Source organism: Mauremys mutica, chromosome 1, assembly GCF_020497125.1.
Source record: "Mauremys mutica isolate MM-2020 ecotype Southern chromosome 1, ASM2049712v1, whole genome shotgun sequence".
Classification (NCBI taxonomy): domain Eukaryota; kingdom Metazoa; phylum Chordata; order Testudines; family Geoemydidae; genus Mauremys; species Mauremys mutica.
The window spans coordinates 30043628-30071343 of NC_059072.1; the positions used below are offsets into that span (position 1 = coordinate 30043628).

Consider the following 27716-nt stretch of genomic DNA (forward strand, 5'->3'; position numbering starts at 1 on the left):
ATTTTTTATCAGAAAATAATTTACATTCAATGACACTCATTATTCTGGATGAAAAACTGATTATTTCCTGCTATTTTTGTTAAACAGTAATCAAATAAACTGGCACTATTCTTACCCTTCTAGCATTAGCTGTTCTAGGTTTTCTGCAACATCCGCAAGAAATTTAGGAGTGCATGACAGTTGATTGTATGATAGATTAAGCTGCTTCAGAGTTGGGCATTTGGTATGTGGATCCAAAGCTAAGGAAGGGCCAATGTCATTCCGAGAGATATCAAGGTTTGCAATAAAATTCATTTTCAGTAAATAAGTAGGAAAAGATGCAAACCGGTTACTGTGCAAATCCAAGTAAGTCAAACATTTCAAAGTCTGAAGAAAAAGGAGAATTTCTTTTTAAAAAGTACAACATACAGATACGAATTTCTAATTTTTAAACTAAATTAATATTTTAGGCAATTACTTCATATTTATTTTATTTATCCTATCAAGTAAAAATGAGAGAAAATGGTAATTATTACAATTATTATATAATATATCAGTAAAATAAAGAGGATGTGCATGCATGCTGTAATAAAACTAACTAGTATAATTACACAAACCCTTTAGCACGTTGTCCAACCTTTTTACTCCCAAGATCACTTTTTGAATTTAAAGGCAACCCAGGATCTACCCTGCCCCTTCCCTGAGGCCCCACTCCTTCCCCAAAGCCCCGCTCCACTCACTCCATCCCTCCCTTTCTCCATCACTCGCTCTCCCCCACTCTCACTCACTTTCACCAGGCTGGGGTAGAGGGTTCGGGAGCGGGAGCGGGTGCAGGCTCTAGGCTGGTGGGTTTGCAGTGTGGGAGGGGGTTTGGGGATGAACCTGGGGCAAGAGGTACAGGGTGCAGGAGGGGGTACAGGGTGCTAGCTCTGGGAGGGGGGGCAGGGCTGGGGCAGAGTGTTGGGGTGTGGAGTGGTATGACGTGCTGGTTCCGGGAGGAGGCTCAGGGCTGGGGTGCAGCCTCCCGCTAGGAATCACTTACTTCTGGCGGCTCCCAGTTGGCGGTGTAGTGTGGCTGTAGCTAAGGCAGATTCCCTGCCTACCCTAACCCCAGGCTGCTCCCGGAAGGGGCCAACGCGCCCTTGCGGGGGTGTGGGTGGGCGGCATGTGGCTCCACGCGCTGCCCCTCTCTGCAAGCACCGCCCCCACATCTTCCATTGGCCACAGCCCCCCATTCCCGGCCAGTGCAGGGGCAGTGCTGAGGGAGATCCCTGTCCCCACTCTCTTGGGGCCACGCTGGCCACTTCGAGGAGCAGCGTGGGGCCGGGCTAGGCAGGGAGCCTGTCTTAGCAGCAGCCCTGCTGTGCCGCCAGAGATCGCAATCACCTGGGAGATCCTCTACGATCGACCAGTCGATTGCAATCGACCGGCTGGTGACCACTGCTTTAGCATATAAGTAGCATATGCAGTTCTGATTTCCATTTACATAATGCAATCACGTAAACTATCTGTAAAGTATACTTCCCAATCTGACCCTCTGCAGTAAGTATCCGACAGAAACTACCTGAGCATGTCTGCACAATTAACTGGTTAATAGCACATTCAGTTACTGCATGAAAATTGTACACATGCAAATTAGGGAAGCTAATGTACACATGTAGGCACAATGATGGCAATCTGGTGTTTCATCTTAAAAAGAACTAATAATTTTCTTGCATTATGTAAAATGACATAAAATTACTTCACACAGTTGTTCTGGAATGCTTGTGAGTGCATTTTGGTGCAGCTCCAATTTCTCAAGACGTTCCAAGTGACCAGTTAAGCAGCAGTTCTGACTGATGGCATCTATATTCTCCAGCTCATTTGATGAAAGATCTAATGACTTAATATATTCTCTCTCAGAGACCAATGAAGACAAACTGTCTGATCGTCTTAAATGCGATTGGAATTTTGAGATCCCTTCTATTAAAACAAAAACATAAGCATTCATTTTCACAGGTAAAACATACAACAATTTAATAACACGATTTCATTGATCTGTGAATTGTAATTCACAGAATTTGAGCTCTAACTCTGTACCCAGTGAAGGCAATGGCTGTTTAGATATTGGCTGAAATGGGAGCCAATGAGGACTTCTGTTAAGAAGCTGCAATTCAAATTCCCATAGGGTTCTATAGGGGGGAGAGGGATACTTGTGTTCTGCATAATACAAATGGCTTTAAAAATGCTTCTTAGGGCAGTCGTGAATGTACAATGTTATGCATAATCTTACAGAAATTCTTTGTAAAGCTGAAGAGAAAAGTGCTTTACTGTATAAGCAACATTTGTACGGTTTTATTAAAGTTTAAAGTATTAGGAGTAATTTTTCTAAACAACATTTTTGGAAAACTTACCCCTAATTTTTCAAACCTGAATATAACAGTGCCAATGTTGCTTAGACAGTTTACTTCAACGGATTACTGATTACAGTTATCCACAAAAAATGTTAAAAAACTGGAAAAATCTTACGTATTTTTACACCTGACTTACTGTGAGATTCATCTGAAGACAATCTTGTTCTTTGCTTCACTAATGGTTCATGATCTGAACCAGGTCCCTGGTAAATCCCAAAACACAACAAAAAACAACAGCTGTGAATATTTTTACAGCTCTAAAAACGTATGAATTTGATTAACTTTCTTTTTATAGCAATCTGCAAGTCATCCACACAGTAACTCAAAAAGATGAAAATTTTAACCTTGAAATCTAACAAAAAAAATAACTTGCTGTTTAAGAATTACTGACTTGCAATACAAAACAAGAATAGATTTCAAGTATAATGAAATATACAGGCTATTTTTCTTCGGCAACATAAAAATGACAGTTAGTTTAAAAATATTATCTGAACTTTAAATAGTTCTTGTTAGATCAGAATGGCTATTTGTACTGTTTGCCATAGGCAGTTCATAAACACTTGCTGAAATAAAATGCTATCTATGGCAACACTCTATTTAGATGGGCACACAGTCATCACACAGTTATGGAATATTTTATAAGGTACTAAATGGTGTATTGGTGACCACCAGTCATTTCTTGATATTTTATCATTAATAGTTTTCCATTAGGCAACATAAATAATGGATTTAGGGAGGTTTATAGTAAATAAATTACTTATCTTACCAGAGAATTGGAAGGCCTTTGCAAAGTAGGAGAATCTCTTTGTAAGGGTGTATCTTTGTACAGATCAGTAACTGCAATGGAGTTGGATTTCTTTTTCATCAGAAATGAACTTTCACTCCCTATTATAAAGTGAGGACATAGAGCTACAGAAAATTCAACCAAATAATACACATAACAACGTAAACCGTAGTGCGGTATTTCCGGCACATTAATAGCAGGAATTGACTGGCTAATTCAATGTGCAATATGTAAGGAATATACTCTAGTATACTATAGTACTGTACTAATTTAACAACCTCCAGATATAAACTTTAGTTTGCTAGGTCATTCCTTTTGCATTCATGCTAACAGGATTTTCAGAAATATAGAGCTGTGATACTTAAGTTAGCTTAAAAAATATATCCTCATCTGCTTGGAAGCAGGAGAGCTCTGAGCCATACAGGCAAACATGCTGTTGAAGGGAGCTTCAGACTTGTGGCTTCAGCATTTCTTAGAACAAATTGCTCCATCAGCCATTAGAGGTCACTATAGTGGCTGCTGTTGAGTAATCTACAGTTGCCTGCCCTCCTTCCTCCTGCAGTTGTATCCTCCTCTTGCTGGCTCCTCTTCTGTTCTTTGCCTATGCTGTCCTATAGAGCAGAGTGGCAGCACCTGAAGCTGGGAGGGAAGGAAGGGAGGTGCCTTCTTGAACAGGAAGGAGAGGAAGAGTGAAGTCCCTTCAACTTGCCATCACTGCATGAGAGGGTAAAAGAAAAAAAAGGCATCTGGCCCCTTTTGGCCTTCGGATGAGAAGGTGAGAGATGGTGGGAGGGTGAATGAGATGAACGAAAAAAGGTCCAATGGCTTTCTCAGCCCTGACTGGCAAAGGAGGGAGACAGAGAGACTCCTAAATTCCTTTAGCTATTAAGAGGGAAGGCTGGATGGGAAGCTCCTGGGTTTCTTCCCACCTTGGATGGAAAGTTACACTACACAACAATATTTGGTGCTATTAGATACTTTTTACATATTAACTCACAAAACAAAATGCTAATACAAATAATAATTAATGGTATTGTGAATATAAATTCTCCCTCCCATCATTGTTTAATGGGAAATGTCTGAGTGGCTTCTGTGGTTTCATATATCTGGGCCCCATTCAGTCTTATTCTCTCCTATTTGCTGGAGGTGTGAAGTGGAGGTAGGAGATCTGTGTGCCTCATGCCTATCTCCCCCTCCACAAAGAATGAGTCTCTAAAGTCTTAAGACCACCCTGTTGGAAGAATTCATGTTGTTCACCACAATTTACAAATGAATACGAGCTTTGCTATATGGGGCAACTAACGGTATCTACTAGCATACATACTTCTGGAAAACAATGCTACAGTAATGAAAAATGATGCCGAATGATGCAATAGAAAAAAACAAAATAGATTACAAAAATATCAACAAGTCAGACTTTTCTGATTCCACAAAGATGTTAAAATTTTAAGTCTTGAGCAACGGTTTTAGTTTTTCAAGATTTTCAAAAAATAACTGGCATTAAAGCAAAAAATCTGATTGTCTAGCCAATTTTATTAGTCACTGAATGCAATGCAAAAATTCTGTTGTAACTATTTAATGACATTAACATTTACTATAATTACTGTCGGGAAAGATTGTATGTTGAAGATGAAGCCATGGAATTTAAGTTAAGTTTTCTGAAGATGTGATAAAGACTAATTTTTTTTTAATAGAGAAGGTGAGTGAGGTATCTTTTATTGGACCAACTTCTATTTGTGAAAAAGACAAGCTTTTGAGCTACACAGAGCTTTTCTTCAGGTCTGGAAAAAGGTACTCAGGGCTTGGCTACACTTGAAAGTTGCAGCGCTGGTGGAGGCTTTCCAGCGCTGCAATTAGTAACTGTCCACACCTGCAAGGGACATCCAGCGCTGCAACTCCCTGGCTGCAGCGCTGGCTGTACACCTGGTCTGCTTGGGGTATAACGAGTGCAGCACTGGTGATCCAGCGCTGCTCGTCAAGTGTGGCCACACACCAGCGCTATTATTGGCCTCCAGGGTATTAGGAAATATCCCAGAATGCTTTTAACTAAATTACTCTCTTTGTTTTGTTATGCAGCCTCTCTTTGTTTTGTTGTGAACTCGGAGCTCCGTGGCGCTCCGGAGCACAGGCAGCTGCTTATCTAAAAAACAAACACAGCTCCTGTTTGCTGTGATCAATCTGTACCTGACTGTGAACAATCAAATGAGAAAACCCCCTGCCTGTCTCATTCACAGGGGTTGAGTGTTTGCTTGACGAGGAACAGCGGGGGCAGAGGGGAGAACGGGAGTCCATTGGATGCAGGCTGTTTGCAGTTAAGAGTTAAGATTAAGGGGTCGGGAACATTTTCTGATTTTGCAAGTCAGGAAGCTAACATACAGTGTTGGCTCCAAAAATCCACTCTCTCTCTCTCCCCCGCTCCCTGTCACACTACACACCACCCCACCCACCTCTTTTGAAAAGCACGTTGCTGCCACTTGAACGCTGGGATAGCTGCCCATAATGCACTGCTCCCAACAGCGCTGCAAATGCTGCAAATGTGGCCACACTGCAGCGCTGGTAGCTGTGAGTGTGGCCACACACCAGCGCTGTCCCTACACAGCTGCACGACCAGCGCTGTAACTCCCAGCGCTGCAACTTTCAAGTGTAGCCAAGCCCTCAGAGTGTCACAGCTAAATACAGGGTGGAATAAATTGTTTAGCATAAGTAGTGAACACATATTCTTAAGAGACCATTTGAGGTGAAGTGGCCATTAACACCCCTCCAGTCGTAAGACAAAAAAGAGTAATAAACTGTAATAAGCCATAAATCCAATGTCTTTATTAAGACCACAATTTTTAGTGTCTAGCAAAAAGTTATAAAATTAAGCTCCTAGGCTCATCTTTTGAAGATGTTCTGCAGGTTTCTTTGAGGATGAGGACTGATAGTCAATTTATATCTGACCTGTTTTATGAAAAGTGTTTTCTCCCAGGCAATATGATGTTTTGGTCCTTTATTGTTTTTCAGTGCGAGTTCATTTGAGCCAATGAAATGATAGAAAATAAATTAAGTGAATAACCTAAAACCTAAGAACCTTAGTTTTGTGTTTTGAAGACACATACATTTACCTGCCACTGTTTTCCACATATACACAAAGGCTTAAATAAAAATATCCTACCGTTATACACAAAGTGTTCTACCTTAAAAGAAATAAATCAGGGTATATACTTTACTTATTTATTTATTACTTTATGGTCCAATAGTTGCCAAAATACTTTAAATTGAATTTGCATCCCAAATTCTAGACCAGCATTGTGAAGAGGAGACAAAATTGCTAGAGTATATGTACCTTCACTATTGGTGTCATCACTGAAGCAAAAAACACTGTCTACTAATGGCTCAGCCATGCATGTACAATCATCACTTTTATCCAGTACATCTTCAGAGGAAGTTACATCAGAACTGGATCTTGATCTGTCTTCTGAAAAACTCTTCATTTGGTATCTGAGCACCATTCTTGCCAATGCAGAACCTGCATCTAAGACACCAATGAAGTGGCATGTTCTTCAGTAAATTCATGAAGATTAAAATTACTATAAAGACTTGATTTTTTTATTTTTAAAGTTTAGGGGCCATTTCAGAACCAAATGGGCTATGCTGATTTACACAATCTACGGAACAGGCTCTCTAACACTGTATTTCAATTTTAAAACTCTTTCTGAAGGTTTGTAAAACATCATTAGGAGGGTTTATCACATTTTAATATAACAAATTCTATATACACGTACTTGTTTGTTGTCTTATAGGAGTAAGTTTATTTGGGAACAAAGGGCTGAGCCAGGAAGGTTCAATTCTCCCCATACAAAATCCTCCAAGACATATACTGCTGTTGGCTACATCCAGGCTAAGCTTCCTTAAGAGCAAGCTGATGATTTGGCTATCTCCTTTCTTTATGCTGACTGTTAAAGCACTCCGAATATCCTGTTCTCGAGCACCACTAGTTAATAGCAGTTCCACCAGCTCAGGATTGCTTCCTTTCTCACAAACCTATTACAGAAGAAATGAATAAAATGTGTGTAAAACAGCAGCTTAGATTTTAACAAGAGTTGTTTCAACTACTGTTTCTCCATATTCTCAGTATGGTGTCCTGGGATGAACTGTAACACAGAATTTCCTAAACATCAAGGCTGAGATTTCTAAATCTGCCCAAGTGAAGTTCATCAAGCCCCCTAGGCTGCCTACTTGTAATGGATACCTCCAAAACATGTGGCAAATGCCATATATTTTGGCATGAGTACACGTAATTGGTTGGTTATACCAATGAAAATGATGGATAATTTGTGATTTGCTTGCTGCAATCTGAAGTCAACGGTGTGACGCTTCTTGGGATACCCAGGATTGAGAGTCACCTTTTTACCCTTGTGCTTCCTGAGAGAGGGAGACTTGCTTGTGCTTAACTGAGTGTCAGCTCCCTGACACTTCTGGTCAGTTAGCCCAACAACGTATTTCCTCTGGGCTATGCCAGCCCTTACTATGCCTTGCAGGTTAACACTAGGTGTACCTCAGTCACCAAGCCCCTTTGAAACTTTTCTGTGCAGGATGCTCAGAACACTGCAGGATTGGGTCTAACGACAGTTAATCTTGATCATGCAGGCACACACATCCAGACAAATTAAAATCATCCAAAAAAGTGACATCTTTCAAACCAATATAACGATCTACATTTTCAAGAACCTACCTGATAGATTAAAGAGCTTGTCTTTGTGTTCTTATTAACATCAGCTCCCAGTAAAAGTAAACATTCAGCCATAATGCTATTGTACTCAGCACATGCTTTCTCCAACATCATGTTTTTTAAATCATCATTGTTGGCTATTTTACCAAAGCATTTACAGCAAAAGCTTTGAAACTGAATGGGAAGAGAAATTATTGAAATGAAGGTAGCAAACTTCAGAAAATTTCAGAACATCTGGATGTAGAGTGATTGAAAGAGAGAAGATACCTGCTGGTCTCTTTGTTCAGTGAAACACGTGGACATTTGATAAAAAATGACTGTGTCAAATGATTCATATATCAGCAGCTTTGCAAAACAAGGTGACAAGTCAAGGATTGTCAAGATCATGTGAAAGCCCTACAATTAACAAAATGCTGTGATCAACAACAAATGTACATTTAAAAAATATCAGATTTTAAAATGATGGAAGTCAGATACCACGTGTTACAGAATTAACAAAAATAAATATATTAGTAAAATAGATATACCCTTTTGGTATCTTTTGTTTTAGTTTTTAGACATGTAATCATATTGGACTGCAAGGTGGATCAGAACATAGCAGAAGGTCTGAGCATCGAACCACTTTTAGACTTAAGAGTATTTCTACACCACAGTCAGGAGGTCTGATTAAGCCATTAAGGCATGCACGGGCATACCCGGAGCAGCTAGCTTTCTAAAAATAGCAATGAAACTGGTGGTGTGGGTAACTGCACAGGCTAGCTGCACGAGCATGTACCCAAGGTCCTGGATGCCCTTGCACTTGGTTAGCTAACCCATGCTGCTGCCTGTGCTTCACTGCTATTTTTAGTGAGCTAGCTAGATCAAAGCTAGCTTTGGCATGCCCAGATGTGCTTCAATCACACCTCCCTGCTGCCATGTACATATACCCTCAGTTGCAGTTTAGTCTCGGTTAGTTTGACCCACTTATGTAAGTTAGTGGCAGCTACTGGTTGATGTTTTGAAAAACTAGCATTGGGCCTGGTGCATTACCAGGTCCACTGTTATAAACTGAAATTACCTAACTTTATGTAAAAATAAACAAACATTGTTAACATTTTAGGCCCAGCATTGAAACACTACTTTTGCTGAAAACCTTAATTTCCAGATTACCCCTATATATATACATATTCTCCCTCCAAACTATCATTCATAGATAGAAGAAAGAAAATAAAACAGAACATAATTTGAATTAATTCTTAGCATGAACAAAGTTATACATGTCTTCATAGGTTGAGATAGTGCCTAGCTATAGAACAAATACATAGGAGAGAAAAAAGGAAGACCTTTCCCCTCCCTTTTGCATTTTCAGTGCAAGGGACAGACACAATGACGGCTCCTGTGCTCAGAAATAGCAAGACTGCTTCTTACTAATGCCCAGAGGACACAAGTTACCCCATATGGGGTGGGTGAAGATGCCCCCTATCAGATATTGAAGTGCTCACACCACACAGCCTGCATGCCTGCTCCATAATGTTCAGTTTGAAACACCAGTTTGCTAAAATACTTATAGTAAATCTAGAAATTAAAGAGAAAACCCCAACAACTCTATTTGTAAAATTTGAGGCTATTAACTAGAAATGGGTAAACTGAGTGATAGACAAGAACCTTTGTTCAAAACTCATTGTGACTAAATACTATTTGAGTAATTTCCTCCCCCAAACATTATTTTTTTCATTTTTCTCCATTTCTGTACTGGGCACAAAGTTAAACCTGAAAGGGAAAAGCCAAAAATCTGTGAAAGACGGCCATGGATATGATATTTCTAGCCTGAGCTAAAACAGAAGTAGTGGGACTCAGAAGAAAGTGACCTCACATGATGGCTTCATTCCACTAGAAAAATAAAGCTGATGACAAGCAGGGAAAGCCTCACATCTACAGGAGCCAGAAAAAAAGCTAATGACCTCATTGCCTGACAAAATAAAAACGAGTACCACCCTCACCATGTTCAAAACTATATGCAAAACCCATCTATTCAATAAACTGTATTAACCTTCTCAAGTACAATGGCATTCACACACAAAATTTAAAAAAAAAAATCTCATCAATAACTTAAAGCTTGTTGCTGATGACAGGGCTGAAAGACACACATTTTGTGTTTACTTTTCATAAAAGCTGCTCAGATACAACTATGATGGGTACATTATAAAATGATGATTGATAGAGTGACAGATTGTTATCAGGGGATTTCTATTTCAGTTTTGCAGATCATATACGTTCAGGTAAGCATCCATACTTATGGATGCATATTCTGAACTATATTCATGCCTTCTGAGACAGCCATCACTATGGGAACCTCAACAGTTTGATTTAATTTTAAGTGTTCACTTGCTCAGCTTTATAGTAATTCTATCATTATTTGTATTACTGTAGTAACTAAGAGCCTTAGTCATAGACCATGTTCCTATTGTGCTAGGCACTGTACGAACACACAAAAAATCAGAAACAGATATTTCAAATTTACATATGAAATAAAGTTTTTAAAAATAAACCTGTTCCCATTTTCTTTCATTCATTCTCATCTTTACACTCAAACATATCACATACGTGTATCTGTATTTCAACGACCTCCTTAAATCGTCGTAAAGTAGAAACCAGAACTGTTGCCAGCACATGCATAGATGCGATACACAAACTCTTTCTTGTAATCAAAGATCCTAGAAGACTCAAACCTAAGCACTGTATTTCTAGGAAAAAAGATTATTAATATTAATTACTGGTTCAGAATTAAAGAAACAAATTTAGTATGTTATATTTATAATATGATGTAGGCTATTACAAAATTCACATTTAAGTCACAAGAAATCTTCCTATGTACCTTGATCATCTGGATACATCTGTAGTGTGTGAAGGACGGTGTCTGTGGCTCCTTGCTGGGATAACATTTGTAGTGCACCTGAACACTCCACTACAGAAGAAAGTATTTTTAATCCACATTTCTGAATGCCAGGATTTCTAATAAACTAAAAGAGAAATTAATACAAAATAAGGTCAGATTTTTTCTCTGCTACTCAACGTGATAAGGAAAGTTGCTTGTCTGTTTTTTTCTCAAAAGGTGTAAAACTGTAGCTGTTATGAGAGTAATCATTGCAATTAAATTTGCATAAACTTTTCCATTATACCGCGCGGTTCATAACTTTCCACAATATTCACCTTTCAGGCTGAAATCTTGTAAAGGTGAATATTTTTTGAAAGTTTGAGCAAAAACTATTCAGTCATTTTGAGTATAAGAAGAGCAAAAAAATGCACTTTCCCCATTGTCAAAAAAACAGAACAAAAACCAAGCCTCTGTGAAACACAAGACAAATGGCTCAAAAACATGTGAGGCTTTGGAAAGTATTTTCCTAATAATTCAAAGGTCAGAATCATCTGGGTTATTTGACATGAAGGAAGATATGCCTAGGGGCTAAGCCTAACAGGCACATAAGACTTCAAAAATATCTAATCTTTTGTTCAGTTATGCAATAAATGTTAGGTTATTTGTAGCCATTTTTCCCTGTTTCCCTTCATTTACATTTGTAACCTGAAGACAAAGTACCAGCCAGTTTTCCTGCTGCAGGGCTTCACAACATATTCCCTGGGGAGTTACAAAAAGATCTCAAGGGGGTTATGACCATTTTCCCTCTTTATCCTTTTCTTATCCTTTCATTAATGTGAACCAAGCACAAACTGATGCAATGATGCCTTCCTGAATTTGCAATAGTTCCAAGATAGTGTTTTTCTTGACCGGTGGGTTGTGACCCCCACATAAATATCACAAAAGGCATTAAGGGGTGTGACGTTCCCCTCTGGTGTTGTCTGGACTGGTGATCTGCTAGGTCACTCCAATCCTTGACTCTGGGAACCAGCCTTACCCTGCTCTGCTGTGAGAGCCCCCACTCCTGGGCTGTTCATGCACAGCCTCTGGCATGTAAGCTGCTCCCAGCTACTTGCAAGCGAATGACCCTAGCCAATATCTCCAGTCCCAGCCAGACCCTGAGAACTCAGTCTTGCAGTGTCCAGTTATGCCCACTGGACACTGCAAGCTTACGTAAGTCAATTTAACGAAGAAATTGATATGTACCAGGCTTGTTCTCCCAAGGGGAGTCTGACACACTGCAAACCAAATGCACTGCTTCAGGTAAAATAAACAGATTTATTAGCTATAAAGGTAGATTTAAATGATTATAAGTCAAAGCATAACATGTCAGATTTGGTCAAATGAAATAAAAGCAAAACGCATTCTAAGCTGATCTTAACTTAGATGCTTCTCACCACAGGCTGGCCCTTCAGCCAGGCTCTCCCCTTTGATCAGTGGTTCAGTTGCTTGGTGGTGGTGGTGGTGTCTGTAGATGTAGGCGGGAGAGAGAGAGCGCGTGGCAAAATGTCTCTCCCTTTTATCATGTCCTTTCTTTCCTCCTGGCTTTGCCCCCCCGCCACACACCTTCCGCACCCTTCAAAGTCAGGTGAGCATTACCTCATTGCAGTCCCAAACTGCCCAAAGGAAGGAGGTGACTCCCTCAAGGGTCTAACAGATTCTTTTGTTGCTGTGTAAGACAGTGTCCATTGTTCCTGTGAGGCTAGGCTGGGTTTGTCCCAACCATGGCCTGACGAGGTGTGAACTGCCTCTCTGCTCTTGGAGAGTTTTTGCATAGGCTTGCTTTAAGCCATGAGGATACATTTTCAGCCTCATTACTATAACATTACTGTAACAAAGACTATAACAATCATGCTCAGTGCATTATGAGCCTTTTGAAGACACCCAAGATGACAAACTTTGCATTGGATACCACACAATCATTTCATAAAGATGAACATGGGGGTGTAGGGTGTTCCCCCGAGGTACAGAGTGTCACAAGGAGGGATCACAAGGTATTAAAAATTGTATTAGTTTAAAGGAAAGAAAATCTCACTTCTTACTCCCTGCACACCCTTACCCTTCAAGGTCAAGTATTCTCATTCAACCCCTTGAAACACAGACAACAACATAAATTACATACACCTCTACCCCGATATAACGCTATCCTGGGGAGCCAAAAAATCTTACCGTGTTGCAGGTGAAACTGCGTTATATCGAACTTGCTTTGATCCGCCGGAGTGCGCAACCCCGCTCCCCCGGAGCACTGCTTTACTGCGTTATATCCGAATTCGTGTTATATCAGGTCTTGTTATATCGGGGTAGAGGTGTAGTTTTATCATTGCTAGCACTGATACATTGTATACTGTGACTACTTCTATAATAAATATAAGAGGGTTATAAAAATTTTGACTTCACTAGGGAGTCACCAACCCGAAAATGTTGAGAGAAACTGCTCTCAGAGGTGTGTGAACTGCCTCATTCATCTCAATCACAGCCATATGGATTCGATGAGCCATGGGATTTGGCATTTTTCCAATATGCCACATAATTCAGCATTTTTGCCATAGAACTGCTATTTTGCTGCAGTCAGTGGCCCAGCATTTTGTTTTCTGTCTCCCTATCTTGCTGGGACCTGCTTGCAGGTGCCTCTTGCTCTCCAGGTTTCTTCTCATGAGGTTGTAACTATCCTGCTCTTCCCAATGGCTACAGGGTCAAGCAGTCCCAGGCAGTTCTGTTTGGTATGGAATAGCTTGAGAAACACTGTTCTATTGGAATCCAAGAAATTTGTATTCATATTTACCAGTTTTAGGTAAATCACATTAAGAGAACAGTTGCAGGTTTTTCTGTGCAAAATACAGTAACTTCTAGCTTATGCAGGATATTCATTATTTCTGCATAAAACCATCTTTAACATTTAAAATATTATCATAAACAACTGCAAATGAATTGAATGTCTAAGAAAAATTAAGTTTTCTAATAAATATCCACTAGAATTACTGCATCAAAGATGAACTTCTCTGGCATATTCCAGAATAAATCAGAGTAAGAAAAAAATAATAATGCAGATGAAAACGTGTATGAAAGATAATCGAAGGTAAAGTTTATCAAATCCACTGGAAAATGATTTCATTGCATTCAAAGTTATAAATAAAAGTCATTAATTGCAACTGTAAAATACCAAGCAAATTTATTAGGAGAAAGATTTTAACCATACCCTGTTCAAAGCATCAAGCACTAGTTTGTGAGTCCCCTCCAACAAACACTGGTTTTTAATTACTTTTAAGGTAAGCATCAAGTCAGCATCTCCCACTGCTCCTGAAGAACCATTTTGCCGTTCTTTCATGGCACCTGTAGCACACAGAAAAACACTTCTTCAGGAAAACAATTTTCACATTTTCTTTGTAAAATCAGTACTGCAATCAAACTGATGCAAAGTTATTTACACATAAGTCATGAGACCTGTGGGATTGGGTGTACTCCCCACACTGACCCTGAGAGGGTAAATTAGGCCCAATTAACCTACAGTCTGCACCTGGAGGAGAAGCCATGGAGCAGGGGTTGATTAAATGAGGCTCAGCTGGACAGGAACAGGGGGTGCCTGTATAAAACCCAGAAGCTGAGGAGCAGAAGAGAACTGTAAGGAAGTAGTCTGCAGTCACTCCCTGGGAGAAGGGAAGTGTATCTGGGACTAGAGGCAAGAAGCCTACAGTTACTCCCTGGGAGGGCGGAGCATGGCTTGGAAAGCCCAAAGAAGGGGAAGAGCAGAGAGAATGGGAAGGCTCAGGGAGAAGAGCAGAGAGGGATGGGGTAGGTCAAACTTTGGCTGCTGATGAGAGGACTTCTGAGCCAGGACCCAGAGAAGAGGGTGGGCCTATGTCCCCCTACCAGCTGCTGAAGCGGCATTGGTGGGGTAGTGAGTAGAAAAACTGCCTAAGCCCATTTGTCAACAGGGACTTTGATACCCCAGAAGAGGGGGCACATGTATGGTGACCCGGCCAGAGGGCTAAGTCATGAAGAGGAGGCTGCAGTTCTTGGAGTGAGAGGGGTCTGCAGGCCAAGGGGATGATGGGAGAGACACTGTCGGTGGAGGGTGCAACACCTAGCCAGAGCTAATCTCCAGGAAGATGTGCCACCAGTAGTGAGTGAACCCCATGACAACCTAATTTTAGTTTCCCACTGTTTTCACACTTCTGTAACATCACAGACCAGAGTTACCAAGAGCCCATGGCATTAAAACTCAATTTCCCCATGTTGATTATTATGAAACAAATACTCACTCCAAAGAATTTTGGTTGCAGCTAATTGGTGGGATTTTGCATGTGAACTTGTACAATATATGTTAATCATTCATAAGCTGAATCCCAATTAACCTCAAACCTAGTAAAATCAGATGGAATATAGAAAGATCACGTATTTTTCTATGAGTGGGGATGAAGTCTAATCATACAGAGAACCATGTAGGGCTCCAGTCAACAGCAGAGTCAAGAGAAATGAAAAATTCAGTTTTGTTTTTCACTTTCAGTTCAAAATCTAGGAAGAAATTACTTACTTAATGGAGCTCTGTTTCTTAGTGTCCATACTACTTACTTTAAATGCCTTTAGGATTTTCTTGGAAGGAAAACACTTAGAAGGACTACTAGACTACTACTAGACCTTTCTATTGGCAGCAGATTAGAAACCAAAATATATCCACAGATAACATCAATGGAAATTGTGCACATATAAACTAATAGGACCATGTTCTGCTCTTTTAACATTTTGGTAGTAATCAGCACTCAGCGCAAAGTGGCACTACAGAAAGTAACTAGAGATCATGTAAAAGACTCTTCAGGATTCAAGAATGTACTGATTATTTTTTTCTATAAACGACTAACTTTCTTCACGTATTAACCTTCAAATGCCAACTAGGGCAACAGTCAAAGGGAAAAAAATGTGTCTCTTTTTTGGCTTCATTATGATGGACAAAGGCTCACGAGATTTTAGCAAAAAAAGAATTTCTCCTGCTTGCTTGTTAAAGTTGAATATCAAGTCTCAAATCTCCTGATTTTGCTCAAGGACTCATTGAATGAATGGAAAAATAATACAATGATATTACAAGGGACAAGAAACTAAAATCTCAGCTTGTAAGAAAAACCTGCATTTTAATCAAACTGTTTAAAATGGTTTGTTTTTGTCAATATTCATTTAACCAAAACTTCTGACAAACACTTGCAAGAAATGCTGTCTTCAAAAGGATTCCCCGTCTCTTCAGTTAAGACTGAGAAAGCTCCCCCTGCAGATCTTTAGTATTCCAATGAGACTGTCAGCAAAAACAAAGAAGATAAGACTTCATATTCTTGATTTAAAAAAATGCTAAAGTAACAAAACAAGAATCTTCTCTAACCTTGTCCTTCTGTTTCTACACAATAAAGAACAAAGGGAACACACATTTTTTTTCCTACTGCAGATTGCCTGTAAGGTGTTTCTTTGGAATGGATTTCCTAAATCATCTAGTTTGGCCTCACAACTATTTGCTGTAGACAAGAGCTAATATGTTTCTAATCTTGAAGTCATTGTCCCCACTGCTTGGTGTGTGAGATCCAGTTACTGTTCTATATGACAATAAACTGAAGCAATACCTTCTGCTAGTATATCCAATTTGAAATAAAGTTTGTTATTTTTTGTCTATCACTAATGGAACTTCCAATAACTAAGGTATAAAGTCATGGCAATGGATCCATAGTCCCTAAGTCTATACGTAGTATCAAGGGAAGCAGCAATGGACCAAATTCATCACTGGTGTAAGTCCATCATTGGAGAAGTCAATAGAGTTTCAGCAGTGATGAATTTGGCCCAATATGTTCAATGTTTGCCAAGCTTTTTCTTCCACCTTTAGCTATGTTTCTACCCTTTTCATAAAAGTTCTCCTTTAATTATGGAGCTTTAAGTAAAAATTACTGATACGAAGTTCCACTACAGAATGGATGATTAACTATTTTAAGAAAGATCAGAAAACAGCCTTCTTATTTATATTCTCCTATTTGATGTATAACGTCAACTATTTTCCTTGGATGACTTACCAGGGACCATAAAAGGTAAAATGACTCGAAGGGCCTCCAGCTGTACAGTTGGCACCTTTTCATGTTTCCGCATGGCCTTTATGACTTCTGATGCAACTACTATCACTATGTCCAGATGCGGGAAACTAAGAGTAAACATGCATTTACAGAATTAATAAACATACAATTTAGAAATGCATTAGTTTTAGTTTGGTAAACAGCAGTATGTGAGTCTGCACTAATCTTCTCAGTTTTAACTAGCAAACAAATTCAGCTATTGTAGTTTTCTTGTACAGTATTTTCATGCTTTTAATCTCTATTATAATACTAAATGTAATTATTTCAATCTTGGAACATTCAGAAGTTTTCTATGCAGTGCAGACTAACAACATACTAATAACAGAGCGTGTTACTGTGAAGCGTACATTTCATATGTACCACTTTAAAACTCTGCTTGAGATGCAAGAAAGGACATGTGATCTCACTCCCTCTGTTTGCTTCATAATTTCCATAAACTGTTCATGAAGTGACAGAAGCTTGTTTCTGTTCATTTCTGCAATCTGTCATGTCAGCTTTTGATGTATTAAAACTGCATTTATTAAGATAAAAAAAACAAACTCTAGCTCAGTTTACTGGCATTCCAAAATGGGTAGCAACAAAGCCTCTAATTAGCTTTTGAGGGCATTCTCCTTCATTTTAATATTTTTTCATTACTTTTAAAGTGGTAAAAAATAGCACCTAAACACATGCTAAGGCTGCTATCCTTAGGGTTTTCTAAATTTCACTCTTTCATAGCAATATTTCCTTTAAAATGTTTCTATTACACAATTAGGTCAGTGGTTCCCAAACTGTGGGGCATGCCCCCCTAAATGGGTGTGAGGGAAGTATTTTTTGGGGGCAATGGGGCTCGTTGGGGGCAGGGAGAGTGCACAACCCAGCCCCAGTCTGCCCCGGCCTTCTGGCCCCCCAGCTCCTGACAGCAGTTCTGGTCCTGTTCTCGACAACAGTTCCTGGGGTGGCGCTGACCAGGTCAGGGGCACGACTGAAGAACTTTGGGGATCATTAAATTAAGTAAATGAACATGCACTTTCTTTCCAATTAAAATTACTTAATGTGATTGCATATGACTCATTCATATGTAAATATAGTTGTGCAGCACATCAACATTTATGTAATAAGGAAATAAGAGATAATACTTGATCAGCAAGATGAGGAAGTTACTCGCCTTGTGCAGTAATGCAGTAACGATGGGTCCTCAAGATGTGTCTGTGTCCCTGTGCTGCTAATCAGAGATCTTTGGTAGCAGTGTCCATTCACCCAGCGCATGTGCTGCTCCTTGCCTGCCATGAGGCTGGCCAGCGTGCGCAGGTGAACCCTCCTCAGTTCCTTCTCTACCACAGAGTCAATGGCAAGCACTCCAAAGTACAGAGAAGGAGGGTGGGTCGTGGAGCACGCAGAGATACATCTCAAAGAACCATAGTTACTGCACAAGTAACTACTACTTCTTTGAGTAGTGTCCCTATGGTGCTCCACTGTAGGTGACTCCCACCACTGGAGGCTGGGTCTTCAGAACTGAGACTGTTATAGATGATAGCACCGTGGCACCAAAGCTGGCATCTGCAGTTTCCCAGGATGGCATAATGTTCTGCAAAGGTGTGTGCAGATGCCCAGGTAGCTGCGCTGCAGATTTCTGATATAGGGACATCCTTGGAGAAGGCAACAGAAGAGGAGACTGATCTCGTAGAATGTGTGTGTACTGAAGACGGGGGTGCTACATTATGTATCTGGTAACAGAGCTTGATACAGTTCAAGACCCATTTGGAGAATCTTTGAGCTGAAATTGTGGTACCTTTTGACCCATCTGCAATGGAAAGGAAGAGTCTCTGAGATTTTCTGAAAGCTCTTGTTCTGTCCAAATAGAAGGCCGGGGCTCACCTCACATCGAGCATATGGAGGATGGCTTCCCTATTATCCCGATCAGGGCCGGCTCCAGGGTTTTTGCCGCCCCAAGCAGCAAAAAGATCTGTGGCACTACCGATGCCGCATCAGTCTTCGGCGGCAATTTGGCAGCTGGTCCTTCGCTCCGAGAGGAAGAGAGGGACCCGCCGCCAAATTGCCGCCGAAGAGCCGGACGTGCTGCCCCTCTCCATTGGCCGCCCAAGCACCTGCTTGCTGGGCTGGTGCCTAGAGCTGGCCCTGATTCTGATGAGGTTTAGGATAAAAGGTTGACAGTTGAATAAAACTGATTCATATGAAAGGTGGAAGTCACCTTGGGAGTGAACTTTTGATGCGGCTGAAGAGTGATTTTGCCAGGGAAGAACACAGTGAAAGGGGGTGGGGGATGCATCATCAGGGCCACTGTCTTCCCTACCCTTGCTGAGGTAATGGCAATCAGGAACGCTGTCTTCATTGAAAGGTGAGTTAATAAACAAGTGGCCATGGTTTCAAATGGTGGTCTAGTCAGTCCTTTCCTACTGTGTAACAGGGCTGCCCAGAGGATTCAGGGGGCCCAGGGCAAAGCAATTTCGGGGGCCCCTTCCATATAAAAAGTTGCAATACTATAGAATACTATAGTCTCATGGGGGCCCCTGCAGGGCCCGGGGCAAATTGCCCACTTGCCCCTCCCCGGGCAGCCCTGCTGTGTAATAGCACCTCCAGTACCTCCTCAGAGCAAGATGTCTCTATGTGCTAACACCACGAAGGAGCCAGGCTTTGAGTCGCAGAATCTGCAGGTTGGGATGGAGAGTGCGTCCCTCATTCTGCAATAACAGATATGGAGTGACTGGAAGAGTCATCAATGGTCATAGTGTCCGCTGTGACAGGTAAGGGTACCACGTCTGCCTGGTCCAGGTGGAGCAATCCATATGATGATTGCTTTCTCTCTTTTCACTTTCAACAGGACTTTCAGAATTATAGGGAATGGGGGAAAGGTGTAAGGAAGACCCTTGTCCCATGGGACGAAGAGAGCATCCCTCATGGAGTGTCATCCAACCCCTGCTCTGGAGCAGTGCTGAGGACATTTCTTGTTCTGGTAAGTAGCGAACAGGTCTACTGTCAGCGTCCCCCATTGCTGGAATATGTCACGTAGGACCACTAAATGCATATCCCATTCATGGTAGTGTGAGAACTTGCGGCTGATGATGTCCACTGTTGTGTATTCCTGGGAGGTAGGCCGCTGATGACGACATGACATTGTGGGAAATGCACCAGTCCCATAACTTTAGCGCTTCCATAGACAGTGAGTGTGATCAGGCACCTCCCTGACAGTTTATGTAATACATGCAGGCCACACTGTCCATCATGACTTTTGTGTGCGTGTCTTTGATCAGCAGGAAGAAGTGAGCACACAAATTTCTGACCTCTCTGAGTTTGAGGAGGTTGATGTGAAGGCATGTTTCAGATGGCGACCATTTGTCCTGCACCATGAAACCACTGAGATGTGCACCCCATCATATGAGGGATGCACTGGTGGTCAGGAGTAAATGGGGGAGGCTGAACAAATGGGATCCCCATACATATGTTTACTGGGTCTTTCCACGAGGGTTACTTGACCTTGTTGAGCTATGACCAATGTGCCTGCAGCCAAATGCCCTGGGAGCTGGAGGCAGTGTCTGGCCAAAATTTGGGAGCTGGACTGTATTGTCTCTAATAGCGTGGATAGGCTGAGGAATCTGTGTGGTGGGAGGAACACATTTGCCTGGATGGAGTTGAGGTCAGCTCCTATGAATTCTAGTCTTGTACCTGTGTTAATGTTTATTTGTAGGCCCAGATTCTGATACAGATTCAGTGTTGTCTGGGTGACTTGATGGGCTTTGGCAAAGGAACTGAGAAGGCAGTCATTGAGGTAAGGATAAATCATGATTCCCTGAGAGCGCAAGTGAGCTGCCACTACCAGGAAGACTTTGGAGAATAACCTGGGGGCCAACAAGAGGCCAAAAGGGAGTACTCTACACTGGTAGTTGTCTTGGCCTTGCGTGACCCTATGGTAACATCTGTGACTCAGTATGATGGAAATGTGGAAGTACACATCTTGGAGGTTGAGGGCAGAAAATCAATCTTCTTTCTCTAATGTTGGAATAATCATTGATAGATATATGAAGATTGTCACTCTGAGCACTCTGAGGTCCAGTATGGGTCTCCAACCTCCCTTTTTCTTTGGTATTAGGACATAGCAAGAATAGAAGCCTTTGCCTCTTAGATGTATGGGCACGGGCTCTCTGGCTCCTACACTAAGGAGATGGCTTATCTCTTGATGTAACAGACCCTCGTTAGAAGGGTCCCTGAAGAGGGATGGGGAAAGGTGTTTGGGAGGGGGGAGGGAGGAGAAATGGATGGCATATCCATCTTGGATATTTCCAGCATCCATTTGTCAGAGGTTATCCATTCCTAGATGCTTCAGAACGAGGTTAGATGGTCTCCAAAGGGATAGGTGGGGTTAGTGAGGAGATATTGAGGAGAATGTTATACTAGCACCTCAACCAACCCATCAGAACAGCCACTTCAAGGTGGGGGGCTAAGAGGAAGTTGATTGAGAACCCGACTGCTGTCGCCTGGGGAACCTAGACTTCTTCCTCTGCATCTCGTAAAATTTCAGAGTATTGTGATGAGTGGGACTTGAACAGTGGCTGAGGGCTGTACTTTACTTCATAAGCAGGAATATAGATCCTGAGGGATCGAAGAGTTGCCCTAGAATCCTTCAACATGTGAAAGAATGTGTCGGTTTTCCTGGCAAATAACTTTGTCCCTTCAAAAATAAGGTCCTCCACTGTAGTTTGGACTTCTTTAGGGAAGCCGGATAAATGAAGTCATGAAGCCAGTCTCATCATAATGGCTGTGCAAATCGAGTGTGCCACCATGTCAGCTACATCTAGTGTGGACTGGAAGGACGTTTGAGCAGTTGGCCCTCATTGACTATGGCCTTCAATTGTTCCTTGTGAGAATCAGGAAGTTCCTCAATAAAGGAACTGAGTTCTGTGTAGTTCTGGTAGTCATATTTTGTCAACAATGCTTGGTAGTTTGCTATGTGGAACTGGAGGGGGCTGAGGAATATGCCTTCCTGCCAAACAGATCAAGGCATTTCCAGTCCCAGTCATAAGGGGTGGATATGAACTGGTGCTGGTGGCCCTTAGAGTTGACTACATCCATAGTAATCGAATAAGGGGGCAGATGGGAAAAGAGAAACTCTGTGTCCTTTGCTGGCATGTAATACTTTTTGTCCACCTGATTGCATGTTGGTGGGACTGAAGCAGGGTTCTGCCATATGACTTTGCTGGGATCCAGGAGTGCTTACTTAATAGGGAGAGCCACTCTGGAGGAGGTGGAGGAATGTTGTCCATCAGCTTGTGGTGAGACTTGGTCACCTCCTATAACATGGTGTCAAGGAGGCAGCCATGTTAGTCTGTATACACAAAAACAACAAGGAGTCCAGTGGCACCTTAAACACTAACCGATTTATTTGGGCATAAGCTTTTGTGGGTAAAAAACCTCACTTCTGCATCTGAAGAAGTGAGGTTTTTTACCCACAAAAGCTTATGCCCAAATAAATCTGTTAGTCTTTAAGGTGCCACCGGACTCCTTGTTGTTCTCCTATAACAGTATTTGCAGGGCTTCAGCCACCTCCTGTGCCAAGTCCTGGAATAATTTGAAATCATCAACAATCAATGGCGGAGGGGGCATCACTGTCTCATCTGGTGATGACAATGATAAGTGGACTTGAGGAGTTACTTCCTCCTCCACCTCAGCCTCTACCATCTCCTTGTCTGTTCAGGGGGTTCAGAAGCCCTTGAAGCTGTGACTGAAGGAGAGTGTCTCCTCATTTGCTGGTGTGCCACAGTACAGGCATGGGAAGCTTGTTGTCTCTGAGCCTCCCAAGGGTCCTAGTATGGCTATTGTGATGAGTAGGAGCCTGGCAGTTGGTACCACAGTTGACCAAACCAGGGAGGCTGTGGATCAGGGGGACAATAAGTCGGATGTCCATAGTGAAACTAAGCCCCATATGGCAGGTGAGAAAAGCAGTGAGAATCCATGTCTTCTTGCTCACTTTCTAACTCCGATGATGAGAAGGGCAGTGCAAGGCAGGAAGACTTTGGCAAGTCCAGGGTTCTAGGTGAACTCTGTATCAAGGCCCCAGTACTGAGTAGGAGCAAGTCTGGTGCATCGGATACCAAAAGATCTGTTGCACACAGGAAATCTGGCAATGTGGATGGCATCGATACCAGAGATGGTTGTATATCCCAAGAGGCTTGCACTGATGGGGTGACAATGTGGACCCAGTAGTGAGTTCTGTCGGTGCCTGGTGCACTGGGATAGGTACTGGTGCCGACATCTGTACTGAGGGAGTCTTCCCCGGAGAGGATCTCCTATGTTTTTACGCTCCCACAGTACCGGCGCTTCTTTGTCCATGCCTATTGGGTCTTTAGGCAGTCTAACCTTGTTCCGTCAGCTTGGTACCACGCTTTCCCTGGGTACCAGATTTAGATGGCTTCAGTGCCATTGGTACTGATGATACTGATCAAGCCAGACACAGTTTTCAGCTCGATTGGGACTCCCTATGTGGACTCACTGACCTTTTCTTAGAGACCTTATGTGAGTGGCTCATTTCTCCAGGTTCACCTCCCTTTGAAGGGTTGTGGTGAGAGCCCCTGCCGGGATTGCAGGGATTTAATGGCCAACTCCACGAGTAGGAGTTTGAGTCTTAGCTCTGTCTTTCTGGATCTGGGCTTCAGTTGCTGACACAAGCCACACTTTTGTGGAATGTGCTTCTCTCCCAGGCAGCAAACGCACTGCAAGTGTTCATCAGTCACTGGGATAGATTCCTTGGAACTGAGGCACTTTTTGAAGGTGGGCAAGCTGGACACATCCTTGTCCATGGTATCCACCCCACACACTCGGGTTGGGGGAGACAAGCCCTTTTCTTTGTATTTTATTTGACCATGCCTAAAAAAAAAAAAAAAAAAAAAGTAACAAACAAAAGCTTTGAGGGAAGCTAAAAAATAGCAATTCTAAAAGAGTTAATGATCCACGAATGGACAGCTATAACTCCATCTCTAGCCAAGGGCAGTAGAGAAGGAACTGAGGAGGGTTCAACAGAGCACACTGGCTAGCCTTGTGGCAGGTGAGGAGCAGCGCATGCATGGGCTGAGTCGATACTGCTACCAAACTTCTTCGATTAGCAGTGCAGGGATGCAGACACACCTACAGTGGAGCAACCATAGGGACACTACTCGAAGAACAACTATCACTTTTAATTCCACTGTTTCTAGACAAACGATGGCTCCCAGTTATAGCAGTTTGGAAAAACAGGGCATGCAAATTCATTCATTATACCATGCTGAAACAGAAAATAACAGATTTCATCACCATACAGAATTACAATAATTTTCTTTATGAAAAAGCAGAGGGTTCTTTTCAAAAGTCTGGTTCAAGTAGAGTGAACTCCATCTCTGATTAAAGAATAATAAAAAAAAGCGGGGGGGGGAAGATATTAAAAATATACTTAGTTAATTGTAAGAATTCCTAACTTAAGACTTGATTTTATATATTTATATATATAAATTAGAAAATTATCAGCACTATTGTTATCAACTTTTGATTAACTCTATATCCATATCAGCCAAAACAGAGCTGTAATTTTGTACTTGTTAAAATATTTCATGCACTGATTTTCTTTGCACGCTATTTATTATTGTCACCTGACCTGAAAAGGAAATGGGAAGTAAAAAAAGGAACTGAAAATTTGTTTAGCTTCATAGTACTGAGAGCCGTAATATTCTTTCAACTTTCTTAAACCACAGCAATCTTGATGCCTGCCAGTGCAACAGTGCCTTGTTGGGATTATTTTCTCTTTTCCCAGAAATGTTTATTCCATTGTTGTATACATATACGCTGGTTTTTACTTTACAAATGAGACAATTTAGCATTTTCTAAAAAAAGGATATAACAATGAAAATGTCAAAGTAAAATGATAAGTTCATATAAAGTCTAATGAGATTGCTTGGGTGAATATGGACAGTTGAATCAGAATTTGCGGGACTGAATGCAATGCAAGGCCTAGAGACTGGAAACACTTATGATCATGCCAACTGACTTCAATGAGACTAACTCACACACTTAAAGCGTTGGCAAGATTGTGACCTAATTCATGATTGTATTTCTAAGCAGGTTACAGTATCTTTAAGGCCATTTAGAAATCCTTAAGTGAAGCAAAGCAGTAGAGGGAAATGGTTCCCACAGAAGTAAGCCTACTCAGCAGGTAGGCTATGTTGATCAATGAGGTGCTTATTGGTGGTCCCAGCACAAAGCCTGAGCAAATCAGCTATGTGAAAAGAACTCTGATAGTTGGAGGGATGAAAAAGAACTGGATAAGTAATTTGCAATAAATTTGACTAATTTCACTTTTTGTGAATTGTCCAAGAAAGGTTCGTGATATTCTTCATTTATTACTTGAAATTATTTGACACAAAATTTCTGTGAATAATTCTTCGTAGCTTATTCATATGCAGCTTGTTGAAATTCTTTAACATTCAAAATCTGAGCTGTTTTGACAGGCACATGGGATATTTCTGTTCCTTGACTGAATAAGTGTAACACTTAGAATCAAGTTTCTAGTGTAGATACTCATGGCTAGGAGTTCTAAATTTGTTGTCTGCTAACATTCTGTTTCTGACAACTTTCTGAACAATAAATGCATTTGTGGGAATATCTGCAGAAAGAGAGTATAAAGGTGGAACGAACACCACCAAAGGGAATCAATTTAGCAACTGGAATTAATGTTTGTGAAAATGTCCAATATTTGTCCAACTCTACACGGAATTCACTGTGGCTTATGGGCTGCCCGTATAGTCCATCTACTGATGGCATCCATTGTGCAGTTCAGGGGGTTCGAAGGACTCAGGAGTGGTCTCTTTACCCCACCCCTCTATACAGTTGACCCTGGGGGCTTACAAAATTCAGAAGTTTCTATGCGACTTCCACTCTGCAGTAAATTTTCACTCTATGTTAAGTAAATAACTAGCTGTCAATTATTTAAATATGTTTTAAAACCTGCACTAGAACATCACATGACCTCACATTACTAAGTATATCTTACCTTCCCTCAAAAACACGATTCAGCATTTTGCAGGCACTTTCAGCCACTTCAGGGGAGTCTGAATGTTTCTTCATTATGTCCAATGCATTAATATGTATTCCTTTTGCCAACAGAATCTTTCTAATATTTACTACAACATGAGAAAGTATTATATAAACAAACATGAATATATTAATTTAGGCTGTGATCCTGCCAACATCTGTGCATCGTCTAACTTGAAGCAGGCAAGTAGTCCTACTGGCGTCAATAGGACGTCTCACTCGTTTGAAGTTATGTATATGTGTAAGACTTTGAAAGGCCAACACTTTATTTACAAATTTATATAAATACAAACTAGAAAATGGTATAGGCTGAAGCAGAGTAGAGTGTATTTGCACAACTTAGCCCATAAACTTAGGATCTTAGAAGTGCTTAATGGGAACAAATATGGGATGCAGGATTTATCATTGAGTCTATTTTTACATGTGAGCAAAAAGTTATATATTTGGATATATATATATATATATATATATATCCAAATATATAACTTTTTGCTCACATGTAACTAATACATCTGCATGATTTGGGTTTATGTAGAAAGAGATATTGTTACATGCAACAACAATATTGTACTATACAGTTCAATATGTAAATAATTGTATTGGGATGGCCTGGAGGTCTAATGGCAACATAATGCAATCGCACCTGGGGAATAAGTGTTAGGGTGCCAATCTCTTGTCTCACTCTACCCAAGACTATCAGGGGCAGGAGCAGCAACAGGACGAAGGCCATGATCCTGGAAGTGCTTATGTGCATGCTTAAATTTCAGTGCATGAGCTGTCCCAACCCTAACCCCTGATATTATGTAACACTACCCTGTAATATTACTGTAATAAATAGCTGAAGTCTGACAGTGAAGACAAGGGAATCTATTACTAAATTTCCTTACCATTTTGTTCTGATAAAGTTGCCAAGGCATTAGCAGCTGCCCGAAACACTTCTTTTGCTGTGGAATGCATCAGCATGGCTAGCATCACTTCTCTGTGTATGGGGTACCTTTCACAAAAATAAATCACTACACAATGGCCATATTACAATGGTTATAGTATATTTTTAGGCATCTATGTTAGAATTAAGTGAAATTATTCTTTGTAGATCATACCAGGTTGTTAATGTTTTGCTATAGCAACAGTTAAAGAGAAAGCCCTTTAAATAGTTGCAAACTGCACATTCCTGTCTCCCTGACATTAATGGGAGCTTTGTCTAAATGAGTCAAGGTCCACAAAAGAATACAATAAAGTGTATTTCAAATTTGGCTATCATGGCATCTCTGAGAAGGGGATGACAAGGAGATTCTCTACGTCTCGCCCAAGTCCAGCTTCTCGTCCCTGATTCCAGTAGTGCCCCTGACACCTCAGCTTTCCATCTAATTTGGGGGCTTATTCCTCATCTTCTTCTCCCAAGCTACCAGGTGGTTGAAACTCCTCCCCCACCCCTAATCTTTTGGGAACAGCAACAAGCTGAGTGTCTTCAGGCAGCATCCCTCCCCCAGGTATCGCTGCTGGCCCTGCACTGTTTGATGAATTAGAAAGCAACAAAAGGGAAACAAAGTACCATAAATTAATTAACCCAAGTGACCTAACAATTAGTTTTGAATCTCTGTGCTCCCCAACATATAATTCAAGTTATTACTACTGACTGTTTATCTTCATCTCCAATTTTCTCATGAAGGTTGCATTGGTACATAAACAGATTGTTCAAAGCCCAACAAGCAGCCTCCTGAATTTAAAACAAGAGCAAAATAAACTACTTTAAAAACAAATACAATTTAAAACAGCTACAAATTATTTTAAAAAACATTTTAAAAAT

At 41.1% G+C, this 27716-nt stretch overlaps 1 protein-coding gene and 1 long non-coding RNA gene across 2 annotated transcripts in view; one reads left to right on the forward strand and one right to left on the reverse strand.

Annotated features, from left to right (window-relative positions):
- Window positions 1-27716, reverse strand: part of LRRK2 (leucine rich repeat kinase 2) — a 117067-nt gene that overhangs the window by 45548 nt on the left and 43803 nt on the right. The window contains exons 10-24 of the mRNA XM_044982338.1: window positions 27547-27626; window positions 26797-26903; window positions 25869-25998; window positions 16802-16926; window positions 13957-14090; window positions 10722-10866; window positions 10451-10590; window positions 8135-8263; window positions 7871-8041; window positions 6921-7179; window positions 6482-6670; window positions 3139-3257; window positions 2509-2575; window positions 1721-1941; window positions 116-366 (exon numbers count right to left, since the gene is read on the reverse strand). Of these exons, the coding sequence (XP_044838273.1) occupies window positions 116-366; window positions 1721-1941; window positions 2509-2575; window positions 3139-3257; window positions 6482-6670; window positions 6921-7179; window positions 7871-8041; window positions 8135-8263; window positions 10451-10590; window positions 10722-10866; window positions 13957-14090; window positions 16802-16926; window positions 25869-25998; window positions 26797-26903; window positions 27547-27626 (2267 nt within the window). The remainder of the gene's footprint in view (window positions 1-115; window positions 367-1720; window positions 1942-2508; window positions 2576-3138; window positions 3258-6481; window positions 6671-6920; window positions 7180-7870; window positions 8042-8134; window positions 8264-10450; window positions 10591-10721; window positions 10867-13956; window positions 14091-16801; window positions 16927-25868; window positions 25999-26796; window positions 26904-27546; window positions 27627-27716) is intronic.
- On the forward strand, window positions 3779-20625 carry LOC123345450. The gene is made up of 3 exons (XR_006572792.1): window positions 3779-3931; window positions 19680-19811; window positions 20544-20625. It is a non-coding gene; the product is annotated as an uncharacterized LOC123345450 (long non-coding RNA).